Raw genomic sequence first — 15,178 nt, 5'->3', positions numbered from 1 at the left:
CTTACCATAGAGAAAAGACAGATTAGGACAAGAGACTAAGTTACCTTATCCTCTTACAGAAGATCAAATAAAGAAACGTGTAAAACTGCCATCCTTTAGGGGGACACTCCCAGGGTGCCTCGAGGCGATGCACAGTAACTTTATTCAACCTAACGAGGGAGACTGAGGGATATGTTATCGCACTTCCCGCTCCTACTTACTATGAACATTCTCTCCATCCACCTTGATATTGACTTACCCAAACACCATCCGTTGGGGGGACACGCCAAAGGTGCCGCAAAGCCGAGGATAGATCTCATGGTGTGAACTATTTAGGAGAAAAGTGAAAGGTTTAAGTGAAGCATCTTATGCCCCAAGTACCTCCCACTGAATGTTCTATCTAGGGATTCATTAACCTAAACAATCCAGCTACTGATTTTAGTCTAAGTCAACTTTTTTAAACTCTGCTCATAAACAACATTTGTCTATGAAATATGAACAAGTTCCATTAGTCACAATTAAATACTTTAATGGACTGTTTTTAAGTTGCATGCATGCATCAAGTCTATCTAATTTACCATTCCAGGTAAGTTCCCAGGTAGGGGTGTTACGTTTCCGTCAACTTAAATACCCCAGCCTAGACAGAACTCGCCTTAGACAATAGGTCCCTTATAGATAGATTTACTACACTTTAACCTTTTATTAGCCAATTTAATTCTATTAAATTGATTAAAAGATTAAAGCCTTAGGGTTGCTAATCATATTAGAACCATGATCTTAGGTCTATGTGATCCAAGTTTTAAACATTTTAAAACCATGAATTAAACCTAAGTGAGCATGCATTTCTTTCTTATTTTTTTTAGTTCTAATTTCTCTTTAACTTTTAAAAAGAAACAACTAAAACCATTGCGCACAACTAGGCGTTTATAACACTTATAAAATAACCTATGTGTCATGCTTCATGCAATGTCCGGCCATTACTATATATATAACTTTTATATAACGCGTAACAACCAAGCAAACATGCTTTCATTCACCCTTATACTATAACAATTATAATATAAAGATGATGCATATCAATGCTTTTTATGCATGCATAAATATAACTCTTATATTATATGATGCATGAGCATGCTCTTACATAATTAAATCATGCTTCTCTAGATTATAACAATTACAATAAAGAGATGATGCATGACAATTGCATAACCTAAGGTAGGATTTACTATATGTGCATACCATATGACATATGAAAAAATATATATATACATTGCATGTAATAAACAAAGGATTATGGACTGGGATGAGCCTTTACAAAAAAAAACCGGGAATGAAAAACCCTATCTATTACATTTTTCATCGAGCAAACCGGTTCACAGGCAAATCGAGTCTTGAACTGCCAGGAGGTCTTCATCGTGTAGCAAACTCCGGCATGTAGACGATCGTTCAACGCGCATTAGATGATAGGAGCATAAATAAATAATCGCGTAGATGACGATGAGGCTGTGAAACCTGACCGTCCATGCGATCGTGTAGCGCAACGACAGGTAAACGATTTACCTTGAGTTACTAAGAGATCGTTTAGTCAGTTACTAAGCGATGAAGCTTGCTGACCTAAACGATCGTCTAGTGCATGCGCTTTAAACGATATGCGAGCGTCTCATTGTCTACACGATGCGTGCAACCAGATAAACAATTTACCTTGTGATACTAAGCGATCGTTTAGTCAGTTACTAAGTGATGAAGCTTACTGACCTAAACGATTGTCTAGCACGCGCGCACATTAAACGATACTCAGCGCGATCGTGTACCCGATCGTCAACCCGATGTGACCAAATCTTGATCGCATTCCCCATTAAGTAATCAATGCGTTTAACCGCGATCGCGTACTTCTTCATCTTTACGATGCGATGGACAGCGATCGCGTAGAACTTTTTCTGCACGATGCGATCAACCCTAGATCGTCTCCTTCCTCGAAGTGCCACAATGCTTGCCCAAAACTTTGACGAATGACTCAAAACTTCAAACAAACTTTGAATACAGACTCGATAACGATTATTAATGCCCAAAAATGCAAGGGCCTTTACAAATAACCGCAAATGTAAAAGGATCTTAAACAAACTGAGGCTAATCATCCCGAAAACATCCATTAATCCGGCACATCCACAGCAGATATAACATTTAAAACAGCATAGAAATGCACCCACCATGAATGTATATGTCATTCTGTTGCAAAAGATGAAATCGGAGTATCAGAACCTGGCTCTGATACCAATTGAAGGATCTCATACCGAGAGTTCCATGAGCGTATTCAGATCGCTCCGAGTTCACCGTGACTGAAATACAATATTATACATTCAACACATACAATTATGCAAATAAACTCTAATTAATGGCATGCTATGAACAACAAAAACACAAGGGAAAGAGTGCGATATCAGTTGAAGACGTTCTTCACACTTCGGCTCTCCAAGCAGCGGAACCCTCCAACAAACCTATCAACACCCGGCAGGAACGTCGACTGCAACAGCACGATCAACGCGAATACGAACGCCACAACGGGGATGACATCACCACTAATGAGCCCCAGGTATTCTCGGAGTGAAAACCCAAAGGGTAGGCTTTGGTGAATTTGGTAGAGAACGGAGGACAAACGAATCGTGTAGGCGATAAGCAAGTGGGAGAAAAAATAGTGCTATCGTATAGCAGAAGTACTTATTGCATAGCGGAGCTACACGATCGTGTATGAAATGCGGAACGATCATTTAGGAAAAATGTATACGATCGTTTAGATAAATCGTGAGGTAGACGATTGTTTAGACGAAGAAGCAACTATCGTATAGGCTCTCGGGCAATCGTTTCACGAAATCTTTTGGGCGGTCGAAGAAATATTGAATACACCATTCAAAATGAAAACTCTTTTCATTTTTAACCCATCGGTTACCATAACCAACGCTGCCCACTACCCACGTCTGAATGTGGAAAAAAATTATTAATTATCATATAATTAATCAATTAATTAATTAATAAATATAATCATATTATATTTATATCCTATAATTTGATATCACATATCCACTATAGTATTTTCTCCTCTACTTGATATAAATCATATTTATATCTAATTTCCTCCAAAATAATGCATCTCATACATTTAGCCAATTATATCATATATAATTAACCAGTCCAATTATATCATATATAATTGAACTTCCTCTTGTCAATTTGAACATTTCAAATTAACCCAAACACTTGTTCTCGACTTTATCCAAGCTACCTAGGGGATCTAATAGACCTGTGGCTCGAAGCTCCAATGGTACGTGAATAGCTAACTAAACTCTTTAGCCACGAGATCCACCATCCATTAACTGTTAGTGATTCCACTAAAGACCAACAGCTGAACTCTTCTTACCACAGATATATTTATGTGTCCATCGGATATAACCAATCTTGAGTACGATGACCCTTCACAGATGCTAGTAAGTATAGCTGGGCCAATTTACCGTTTTGCCCCTGTAGTTACATGTCACTCTTTAAGTACCACTGATTTCTCTAATGAACAATACAACATTGTGTGAACACCTCTCGGGCCAGGAGAAGGTGTGTGGCACCACATCGTTCAAGCCTTGGAATCAATCCTTAAGGGAACCATCTATCTACTTACCCCTGCCTCGGGGAAGGAGTGAATTCACATCTTGTGTAGTTGAGTTCCTAACTCCCAAACAGATGAATCCCCAAAATAATAGGTTTGAATCGGCGACCTAGCCACTCGCACCCATACAAATCAAAGGACCGCCCTCAATGGCAGGAGTTCCCAACTCACTCAGGATTGAGGTCATGTTACCTATGGTCATCCTAGTGAAGTGAAGTCTCTGTCATGAAGTCTCTGTCATGAACGGTGTTATATAACGAGACATTAACACTTCGTGGTCAGATCTTATATAAACTCTTTGTATAGGGCGCCCATGCTCGTATGTCCTCAACACGAATATTTAGGATCAGACCATCTGTGACCAGTCACAACACTTGTGACCATTCCACAAAGCGAGCCGCGTCCGTAGCGTTACCAGGATAAGGTTTCCCTCCTATATCCATATACTACAGACCATTTTGGTTATCACTCAAGACATGATCCACTTGTATGTCACCACATACATGCTTGAGTCACATCCAGATAATCAGAGATTTTATGTTTATTGGTTTGTGGTAAAGCAAATAAAATAAGTAAATGAGCAAAATACAAGATGTGAAGTAAATATCATATATTAACAACACAAGTGTTCGTACATACTGTTTACAAACTACAGGACACGAGACTTTAGAGCATCAATCCCAACACTACTAGCTTCTGATAAATTCTACGGAGAAGGGTACTCAAACTGGAAGTCAAATATAAATACAATATTTGTCGTTAATGATTTGAGGTTTTTTTTAATGGAAGAATATCCTTCTCTTCCTAGTTCAAATGCTAACCGAAATGTTTGGGAAGTCTATGATAAATGGGTTCGGGTAAATGAGAAGGTCAGAGCCTATACCTTAACAAGCATATCTGATGTGTTCAATAAAAAGCCTGAAGCCATGGTCACTACACGTGAGATCATGGTGTCGTTGCAGGAGATGTTTGGGCAATCGTCTTCCTCGGTACAACATGAAGCTATTAAATATGTTTAGAATTCTCGCATGAAAGAAGGGACTTCTGTTAGTGAACATGTCCTGGACATGATGGTGCATTTCAACATTGCGGAATCTCATGGCACTATCATAGATGACAAAAGTCAAGTTAGTATGATAATGGAATCTCTTCCAAAGAGCTTTCTGACATTTTTTACTAATGCTATAATGAATAAGATAAATTACAATTTGATCACTCTTCTGAATTAACTACAGACTTATCAATCCTTGATGAAAAACAAGGAAAGTGAAGCAAATGTTGTTTCACAAAAGAAATCTCTGAAAGGATCTTCCTCTGGAACGAAACCTTCAGAGGAAAAGAAGTCTGTTTCTTCTTCAAAGGATAAGAGTATCCAGATGAAGAAGAAATGAAAAGGGAAAAAGAAAATCCCTACTAAGAACAGCATGAATAATGCACCAAAAGGAAAATGTTTTCATTGTAAGAAGACAGGCATTGGAAACACAATTGCCCCCAGTATCTTACTGAAAAGAGAGATGAAAAGGAAAAACAAGGTGAATCAGATTTACTTGTAACTGAAACATGTTTAGTGGAAAGTTCTCACTTAACTGGATATTAGATTCAGGTATTGCTAACCATATGTGCACTTTTTTCAGGACACTAGTTCTTGGACTCAACTTTCAGAGAATGAAATGACTTTCAAGGTGAAAACGGGTCAAGTCATTTCAGCAAAAGCAATGGGAGACATCAAATTATATATTGGAGATTCTTACATTTTGCTTGAAAATTTTTATTATGTACCCAAAATGAAAATGAATTTAATCTTCATTTCTTGTTTACTAGAACATATGTACAAAGTAACTTTTAATATCAATGGAGGGTTCATTATTTAAGAGGTGTTCATATTTGTTCTGCTAAACTCGAAAATAACTTGTTTGTGTTAAAACTGACTTACACAAAAACCATTTTAAATATAGAGATGTTTAAAACGGCAGAAACTCAAAATAAAAGGCGAAAAATTTCTCCCAATGCCTATCTTTGGCACCTAAGACTTGGTCACATAAATCTCAACAGGATTGAGAGATTGGTAAAAAATGGTCATCTAAATCAGTTAGAAGACAACTCATTACCTCCATGTGAATCATGTCTTGAGGGTAAAATGACCAAAAGATCTTTTATAGGAAAAGGTCTTAGAGCCAAAGAACCTCTAGAACTCATTCATTCAGACCTTTGTGGTCTGATGAATGTGAAAGCTCGAGGAGAATATGAATATTTCATCAATTTTGTTGATGATTATTTGAGATACAACTATATTTATTTAATGAGTCACAAGTCTGAAACTCTTGAAAAGTTCAAAGAATTTAATATAGACGTTGAAAACTTATTAGGTAAAAGAATCAAAACACTTCAATTAGATCGAGGTGGTGAGTATATGGATTTACAATTCCAAAACTATTTAGTAGAACATGAAATTCAATCCCATCTCACAGCACCTGGAACACCACAACAGAATGGTGTTGTAGAAAGGAGAAATCAAACCTTATTGGACATGGTTCGTTCGATGATGAGTTATGCTTAGTTACCTTAATCCTTTTGGGGGTATGTAATACAATCCGCCGTATATATTTTGAACATGGTTCTCTCAAAAAGTATTTCTGAAACATCATATGAGTTATGGAGGACGTAAAGGTAGTTTACATCACTTTAGAATCTAGGGATGTCCAACACAGTTGTTGGTGCAAAATCTTAAGTTGGAAGACGTTTAAAACTATATCTATTTGTAGGATACCCTAAAGAAACAAAAAGGTGGACTATTTTATGATCCTCAAGAAGATAAATTATTTGTATCAACAAATGCTAAATTCTTAGAAAAAGATCATATTAGGAGTCATCAACCTCGCAGTAAATTAGTATTGAGTAAAATGACCAGAGAAACTACAGATAGATCAACAATAGTTGTTGATCAAACTAATCCATCAACAACAGTTGTTGCCCCATCACGTCCTTCTCAAGAGTAGAGAATGCCTCGACATAGTGGGAGGGTTGTTCATCAGCCTGACCGCTACATGGATTTAACAGAAACTCAGTCATCATACTTGATGATGGCCTAAAGGATCCATTGACCTTTAAACAAGCAATGAAAGATGTTGATAAGGAACAGTGGTTAAAAACCATGAACCTAAAAATGGAGTCAATATACTTCAATTATGTCTGAAAACTTATAGATCAACTAGATGGGGTTAAACCTATTGGTTGCAAATGGGTCTACAAGAAAAAAGGAGACCAAATTGGCAAAGTGCAAACCTATAAAGCCAGACTCGTGGCAAAAGGTGTTGCGAAATCGACAATTAAAGAACACAAAAAGGAACGTAAAATAGGGAAGATCGACATACAGATATACGTGGTTCACTAACAGTGTGTTAGCTACGTCTACGAGCAGAGGGAGAACAATATTATTTGAGAGAACGTTTTCAAAATTACATCAAAACGACACCTCTAGGGTTAAAGAGTTTATATAGCGCACTACTCTAAACCCTAGGGTCAAAATCGTAAATAACTGCAAATAAATAAATATGCTGAATACAAAATCTGACTAGGTTGTTTGAAGCGCCAGCAAACAGATTCAAGACATTTCAACAAAAGGTTTTACCCAAAGAGCGGAGGTAGACTATGAAGAAACATTTTTTTCTGTTGCCATGATAAAATCTATAAGTAATTTATTAACTTCAATTAAAATATCATATATAAAAACTTATATTAGTAAATTCTTAACTTTCTTTTCTTTTTCGGTCACTATCCAAACACATAATTTTAAATATATTAATTTCAAATCTTTCCTGTTTCAAACAAAGTATTGTATTTTAAATCATTTCTCAAAATTCAAATCATATAATTTAAAATAATTTATTTAACTTTCTTGAATCCAAATGAAGGGTAATTGATTGTTTGACTTTCAACTTGAAGTGAATGGAATGGGTGAAACATAATAGTGACGTTTACAAACTATTTAAAACATACGACTATATAAGTAATACTATTTGTAACACTACAATATTTACTAGTTCGTTCTCTCTTTCTTTTCTATCAAAAATAAAATAGTCTGTATCCCAAACACAAATTATTATAATCACAGACTATAATACCAATCTGACACTCTAAAACATTATTTCAATTTTTCATCATCCAAACTATACACTGTTACAACTACCCCATCTTTTTCAAACATACAACTGTCGCAACTACCATATCCTTTTCAAATCTAAAAAAATAACAAGGTCTCACAACTTACAAAATATCTCGAGCACGAAAGCTAAAAGACAATAATACATACGATTCAAGGTCTAGGACGACACTATATCCAGAAATATTTATTGATTTATTTATTGTACGGATTTATTGTCCCACTTGGCCAAATAGAAACCACCACATTAATTTCTTTTTTTTTAAATAATTCTAACCATTTAGAGGGATGAAAAATTAATGATAATGAGTTTCTTTTCCTAGAAGCTATTTTTTAATTTTGCCGTTAATGTTAAAAAAAAATCATCAAGATTTAGCTAGTTTTTTGTGATGAAAAGAACTAGAAGAGGGGCAAAACTAAAGCGAAAGAAATTATACAAAATGTCTAACACATGCATGTATAGTTAGTTTAGTCTCACTCCTATTATTTGAATAGTTTTTTCTTTGGAAACAAATTAATAAAGAGAAATTTTTATAGATAGAAAAAATATCGAATTATTTATAGAAATAATAAAAAAAAATACTAATAGACATTGATAGACTTCTATTAATCTCTATCAATAATATACTTGTATCAGTGACAGATTTCTATCCGTTTGTATCACTAATAAACACTGATAGGCTTCTGTAAGTCTCTATCAATGATATACTTCTATCAGTTTCCATCACTAATAGACACTGATAGACTTCTACCAACGTCTATTTGTGATATACATTAATAACAATGTCTATCACAACTATAATTAAATTTTGTTATTTGTAAATATATTTCCTTATATTTCTATTTTTGAAAACCTTATTATTAAATTAGAGTAAAACTATAATTTTTTTAAACATAAAATTTAAAGGGTGGATGGATGACTCATTTGATAAAAACACAAGTGGAATTTGACTTACTTTTTTAAAATATGTTTTATAATCTTTAGTTTTCAATTTTATGAAGTGAAATTACGAAATCAATGTCATTGTATACGTGTTGATCCTCTTAATTCTTTCTATCATTTTTTTATTTCTTTTCTTCCTTTTTGAAATTCAATAATGTAATTCTCTGTTTGTTGTTTTTTTTTTCTTTTTTTTTTTTAAAAAAAAAAATTGTTTTTTTCTTTTCTTTTTTTCTTTTTTTATTTTTTTGAATTTCAACTACTTGGAACATTTAAAATATTAAGAATTCTAAAAGTTGTCGTCAAAACAAGTCTAACTTAATTAATATAAACTTTTGTTAGCAAATTAGAAGTTTGACTTATGCACCTCACATGTGTGGATAACTAGACAAGTCTATAATTTCACTCGACAAAACGTTATCGAACATAAATTTTATAAAAGTAAGTAAATTTTCATTACAACTTTGTCACATGTATCGCATAATGAGGCAATTCTATCATTTACTCGACAAAATGTTGTAGAACATAAATTTGAAAAAGTATGTCAACTTTGGTTAGGACTTTGTCACATGGGCCGTTAGTAAATTAATTGGAAGCCTAGGAAATGAGTAAAGTGGTTACATAATGTAATAGAATAGCAATAAATAGTACAAAGATGGATACAATAATGTACTATGCCTTTCTGGCATTGAAAATAAACACATATTTCAACCATAGGTGACAGATTGCTGACAGTTCAATCAATGCAAAACCACTTAAAAGTAAATATTGAGTGGCCACATTTCAAAACTGAATATACATTCAATGGGATGCATTACCCCCATTGGTTATCTTATAATCTACCCTAAAGGTGTAGTTTATGTTGTACCAAATTTCATGAATTTCATATAGTTATTGAATATTATCGACACAAAAAGTGGTTACGTAGGTCAGCACTATTTTTTTCAGTTATAAATTTAGGCAGTTGAATATTAATTGGTGACCGATATTTCATCTCCAAACTTTGTAATGTTTTATGAAAGTTAATATAGTGTTCTTGTATCTTTAATTTCGCTCATTATGAGTTAATGTTTTCTTTAGTATTGAAGTATATGAACATCCTAAAGAAAGGATAAAAAGCCTCATATGTAAAAACTAATTTGACTAGTTTAGTTTGAATTTATTGATTTTCATTATTAGATTACTTAGATTAGTATATAAAGTTGAGTCTAAATCCAAAAGGATTAGGTAAATTTTGATTTTCGTAAAAGCAATTTAAGATTAAAGGATAGTGTTTTATTTATCTGAGTTCACATTAGCCATCGAAATATAGGTTTTTTTTTTAATGACTTAACCTCCTAAAAATATTTCGGAGAAGAAAGTCATAGGCGTTAAATTTGATTCACCAACAACGTTGAATTTGAGTTAAGGTTACAACTCCTTTTTAACCAAGTATGAGCATGTTTGAAGCATATTTTCTCATCATTCTATATTCCCATTTCAAATTTTCCCAAATCTCCAAATAATTTTTCTTTGTTACCAAAAGTGGAATCTTGAAGAAAATCTCTTTGTTTGTGTGAATAATTCCCTTGGAAGATGATACTTGTAATTCTTTATTACTTGTAGCAGTGTGCATTTGTTGAACTGATAACTTCTCATTTAAAAAGTTATTAAAGTTAGGGTTTTCAATTCATCGGTCGTCTACTACAAAATTACCCCAACACGTACACATTTTTTTAATAGGAAAAACTCATTCCATAATTAAAATTGTATATATAATGCAAGAATGGTAGAGATTGGAGATGCAAGCGTTCCACTGTATATCAAGTTTATATTGAGAGTGGCAGAGCTCCAATGGCTTCCACCGATTTTTCAGCCATTTTTTTTGCATTGCTCATTCTCTTTCTTTTCATCATTGTCTCTCGTATCAGGAGGTTGAAGTTCCATGGAGTCATTCCTTGGAATTGGCCAATCGTTGGTATGACACCCACTGTTGTTGCTCATCTCAACAGACCTCATGATCGCATTGCTGCAATCTTACAAGAAGCTGGTTCCACCTTCTTATTTAGAGGCATTTGGTTTTCAAATACGGACTTCCTTTTCACAGCTGACCCTTCAAATATCAACCACATCTTGAGTGTCAATTTCGAACGATACCCAAAAGGCCCTGATTTCAAGTACCTTTTTGACATTTTGGGAGATGGGATTTTCAACTCCGATTCAGATGCTTGGAAACAGCTACGCAAAACCGCTTATGCCTTGGTCCATGATGAGAAATATCTTCAATTCTTGCAGAAAATTACGGTGAAGAAAGTGAAGGAAGGGCTTGTTCCCGTTCTTGAAAGTCTTTGTCAAAATGGGTCGGTGTTTGATTTGCAAGATTTGTTTCAGAGACTCGCATTTGATTCAACTTGTATATTGGTCACTGGCATCGACTTCGATAGTTTATCCGTTGGAGTCCGTCATCCTTTCTCTGAGGCCATTGATGAAGCTGAGGAAGTCATCTTACTACGACACATTTTTCCTAAAAAGATATGGGAATTTCAAAACAAACTCCAAATTGGACAACCCAAGAAGATGAAACATGCTTGGGAAATCATAGATGAAACCATTGCCAAAATGATAGCCTCCAAAAGGGCAACCTCGGAAAATCAACTGAAAGAAGAGGCAGATGAGCAAGGAGGAGGAGGGGGAGTTGATTTGATGACATCATATATGATAGATATGAACAAAGATGATAAATTTTTGAGAGACACTGTTTTAAATTTCATGATTGCAGGTAGGGACGGTCTAAGTATAACACTCTCCTGGGTTTTCTTTTGTCTTTCAAATAATCCAATTGCCTTGGCAAAGATCAGAGAAGAGCTTGAAACAACGATTCCACCGAATGAAGCTCGTGATCAATTGCGGATATTTTCGATTGAAGAGGTGGACAAGTTAGTTTACTTCCACGGAACTCTGTGTGAAACTCTTAGACTATATCCTCCAGTCCCACTCCAACACAAGGTGTCAGTACAACATGATATCCTTCCAACTGGTCACCACATAAATCCCTATACGAAGGTTTTGATTTCTTTATATGCATTGGGAAGAATGAGTGATGTGTGGGGAAAAGATTGTATGGAGTTTAAGCCAGAGAGATGGATTTCAGAAAATGGAAGAATCAAACATGTGCCATCTTACAAATTCTTGGCCTTCAATGCTGGGCCAAGAACTTGTCTCGGGAAACAAGTGGCTTTTGTGGCAGTTAAAATAATTGCAGCTGCCATTATTCATAACTACAATATTATTCAACAACCAAACCAAGAGATTATTCCAAGTACTTCCATTATTCTTCATATGAAGCATGGATTCAAGGTCAAGGTTACAAAGAGATGGACTTGAAAGAAATGAAAACAGGTAAAGGAATTACAAATTTCTAGTATACTGTTGGTAAATTGGTCAAGAATAAAAGGAAACGTGAGAATTGTAGTGTTGCCTTTTCTTTGACATTGTTTGACGTTGTTGTGTGTACTTGGTTGATTTAGACATGGTTTAATTAGGTGAAGTATTGGAAGTCATGTTTCAGTTTTTACTTCTGGTCTGAAATGTAATTTTTTAAATTAAAAGAAAATTAATGTTACATTATAAAGTAAAATTACATAATCGATCCCACAATGGGGTAATTTTATAATTTCCCTTGCAACAAATCATACAACATAAGTTATAAAATTGTAGGTCAAATGTCATTTGAACATTCCCAATGAGCTATTAGTACAGATAAACAAAATTTGGAGCCTACAAAGTGAATAAAGAGCACTTCCACATAATGAGATAATTATTGTATAGAAGCACAAAAAAGGGTCTAAAATGGATTTTACCATACTTTTTGAAACTTAAGAATTTGGTCTCCTTCCTTATGTCATCGTGAACCAAAGATGCCAGAATACCTTTAGGGTAATTTGTTTTTTTTGAAAATGTTGATAATAGGATTCTTTAGATGTTTGAAATAATAAATTTATGGAATTATAGATGTTCGACATTCTTAAATAACCATATTTGTTTTGTAGAAATGTTTTTGAAGATATCCGAGAATACTTGAATAATTATGCTTGTTTTGTAGAATTTCTCCTAGAGAATATCTTAAATTTACATAATATTCCAAAAATTACTTTACGACTATTTATTAGTTTACAATTAATTTAATATAGCTTGAACTTTTGTGATATATTTGTTTTTATTAATTTGAATTTTCTTTTAAATTACTATAGTTTTCTTAATTTTATTTGTTATTTTTTTCACCAAAATGATAATATTAATTTAAGATTTTTTATAAAATTAATTTGAATATCTTTTTAAAAAACAACTACCAATATAATCAAACAGAGTAAAACACATAGTTCACATTTATTTTAGTTATAAAATTAAAATAAAGAAGAGCGTTGATGCTAAATTTTAGTCAAAGAAAAACACACTTAACCTTCATATGACATCAACGGTAAATTTGTAATTTAGGGAAGAGAGAACCTATGAAACAAAGAAAAATGGCTCTGATATGTAAGTCAGTAAGGAAACTAAAAAATGAAGAAGAAGTCAGAAGTTCTTAGATACCTCAATGGAACCATAATGGTGTATTTATGGAGAAAGTTGATCTAAGTTGTTCTCTTAGGTTTTGGAGTTGCTTTACAATAATTAGGTAACTTAACATGCCAAATAATTTGTCCGGTTTCCTATTTGGCTAGGGTTGGCTTTGTTCGAGACTGAGCATCTTTCCTAGCAAATAATGTGTGTGTGTGTGCGCGCGCGCAAAAATAGGAGGGTTAAAAAGGTAAAAGGAGAATGCTCTCAACACAAGAATCCAGAAACCCATGTTTTAGGAGGGCATTCAAAACTCCTGAGATACCCTTGTTTGGGCATCCTAGGATGCTTGAAATTCTCTAGATGCCCAAATATCATACATTACCACAAAACAAATGCAGTAAGCTAGATGCCCACTCCGTGGAAATATATCTTGGATTCACACGAAAGAAACAACTTCTAACCCTTAATTCTTTTTGCTCTCTTCCTCTTCCCGATTTCCCCTCATCTACTGTTTTTTTCCTTCTTCAATTGCAACGTTTGAAGTTGAACGTAGTTTTTCATTTTCATTTTATTTTTTACCTTAATTTTTGATGTATAGATAGAGATGAATATTAAATATTCATGGATATCTCTAACGTCCTTTATGAATGCTCATAAAATATAGAACATGCCATCTATTAAGAGTCTAATATAAATATGACTACTAACAACGATATCCATAACCTAGTTTAATAGTAAAAACAACTTAATTATTAATCTAAATAAATTTTATAAAATTTTGTGACTTATAGAAATATCAATCAATATCAATATTTTATCGATATATCTAATGCGTTTTGATATGTGCGATGGTTAAATACTCTATGATGTATTAAAAAACGCATTGTTTTGCCTAACTAAATCCAAGTGTGTAAATTTAACTAGGCACCTAGTGAGTCCAGAATCGAACATACAAATTTCTTGCTATTGATGTGATGACACTATTGTTTCGATCTTGACGCTAATTTGTTGTTAAATAAAGGCGATGAGTTTATGTTCCTAATTGTTGAAATGAAAGATAATGAATAAGTTGGAAATCACAATGGTAATGGAAGCAGCTTATGCAATGCGATGGAGTTTTTCAAGTCATGAATTAGGGTTGAGGCACATATTCACTAACATTCCCTAAGTAAATATACAAACCATGCGTCCAAGTAAATTTCTCGCAAATCATGACTACACTTCTCAGTATATTTGGCCACATTGTCATATTTCTAGGAAGCATGTGATGAGCTTTTAATGCAAGATACATTTCTTTATTTCTAAAGGTAATTTCTTCTTATTTTATGCAGTCTAACTCATTTACTTTTTCAAGCATAGATTCATTCTATTTAAAGCAATTTTTCAACTAATTCAAATAGCTTACAAAGCATGCATAAAACACGTTGAACACATGATCAGACTTTACTTAGTTCATGTTAGTTGTAGTGATTCTCAACTCATACAGAAATTAGTTACTCATGGATAAAGATGAAGAGATAGATTATTAATAAACTACAAATGCATTCATATTGATAAGATGAGTTTTTCAACATTTTACACAATATAAACAACTATAGTAAAAAGAAGATATAAAGCTAGAGATAGAAAGTCACACTACAAGAAATAACGGATATAATAACTAACGATAAAAGCTGTGATAGACCTTTTATAGCCTTTTTCGAAGATTATGACAGCCCAAGTTATTAAAAGTCTGGGACTTTCTATAGCGCTTTTGTATGACTATATCAGATGCTATAAGAGAGTAAGAAGATATAGCATGTATACCTTGCTATGGAAACATCTTATAGCTTTAGTTATTAAGGCTATCTTTAATGTATGATAGCTTATTCTTAATATTATCTTTAATATAAAATAACCTTTTCTTAAT

The 15,178-nt window shown here is 33.6% G+C and overlaps 1 protein-coding gene across 1 annotated transcript; it reads left to right on the top strand.

Moving 5' to 3' along the window:
• The first annotated feature begins 10,330 nt into the window (after positions 1-10,330).
• On the top strand, positions 10,331-12,354 carry LOC120072964 (alkane hydroxylase MAH1-like). Its single transcript, XM_039025505.1, has one exon. The coding sequence runs from the start codon at positions 10,564-10,566 to the stop codon at positions 12,091-12,093; it is 1,530 nt and encodes a 509-aa protein (XP_038881433.1). The 5' UTR covers positions 10,331-10,563; the 3' UTR covers positions 12,094-12,354.
• Positions 12,355-15,178: the final 2,824 nt, after the last annotated feature.

This window comes from Benincasa hispida, chromosome 3 (assembly GCF_009727055.1).
Source record: "Benincasa hispida cultivar B227 chromosome 3, ASM972705v1, whole genome shotgun sequence".
In the NCBI taxonomy this organism is placed as follows: domain Eukaryota; kingdom Viridiplantae; phylum Streptophyta; class Magnoliopsida; order Cucurbitales; family Cucurbitaceae; genus Benincasa; species Benincasa hispida.
The sequence above is the reverse complement of the archived record's forward strand: the minus strand, read 5'-3'. Positions and strand labels throughout refer to the sequence as shown.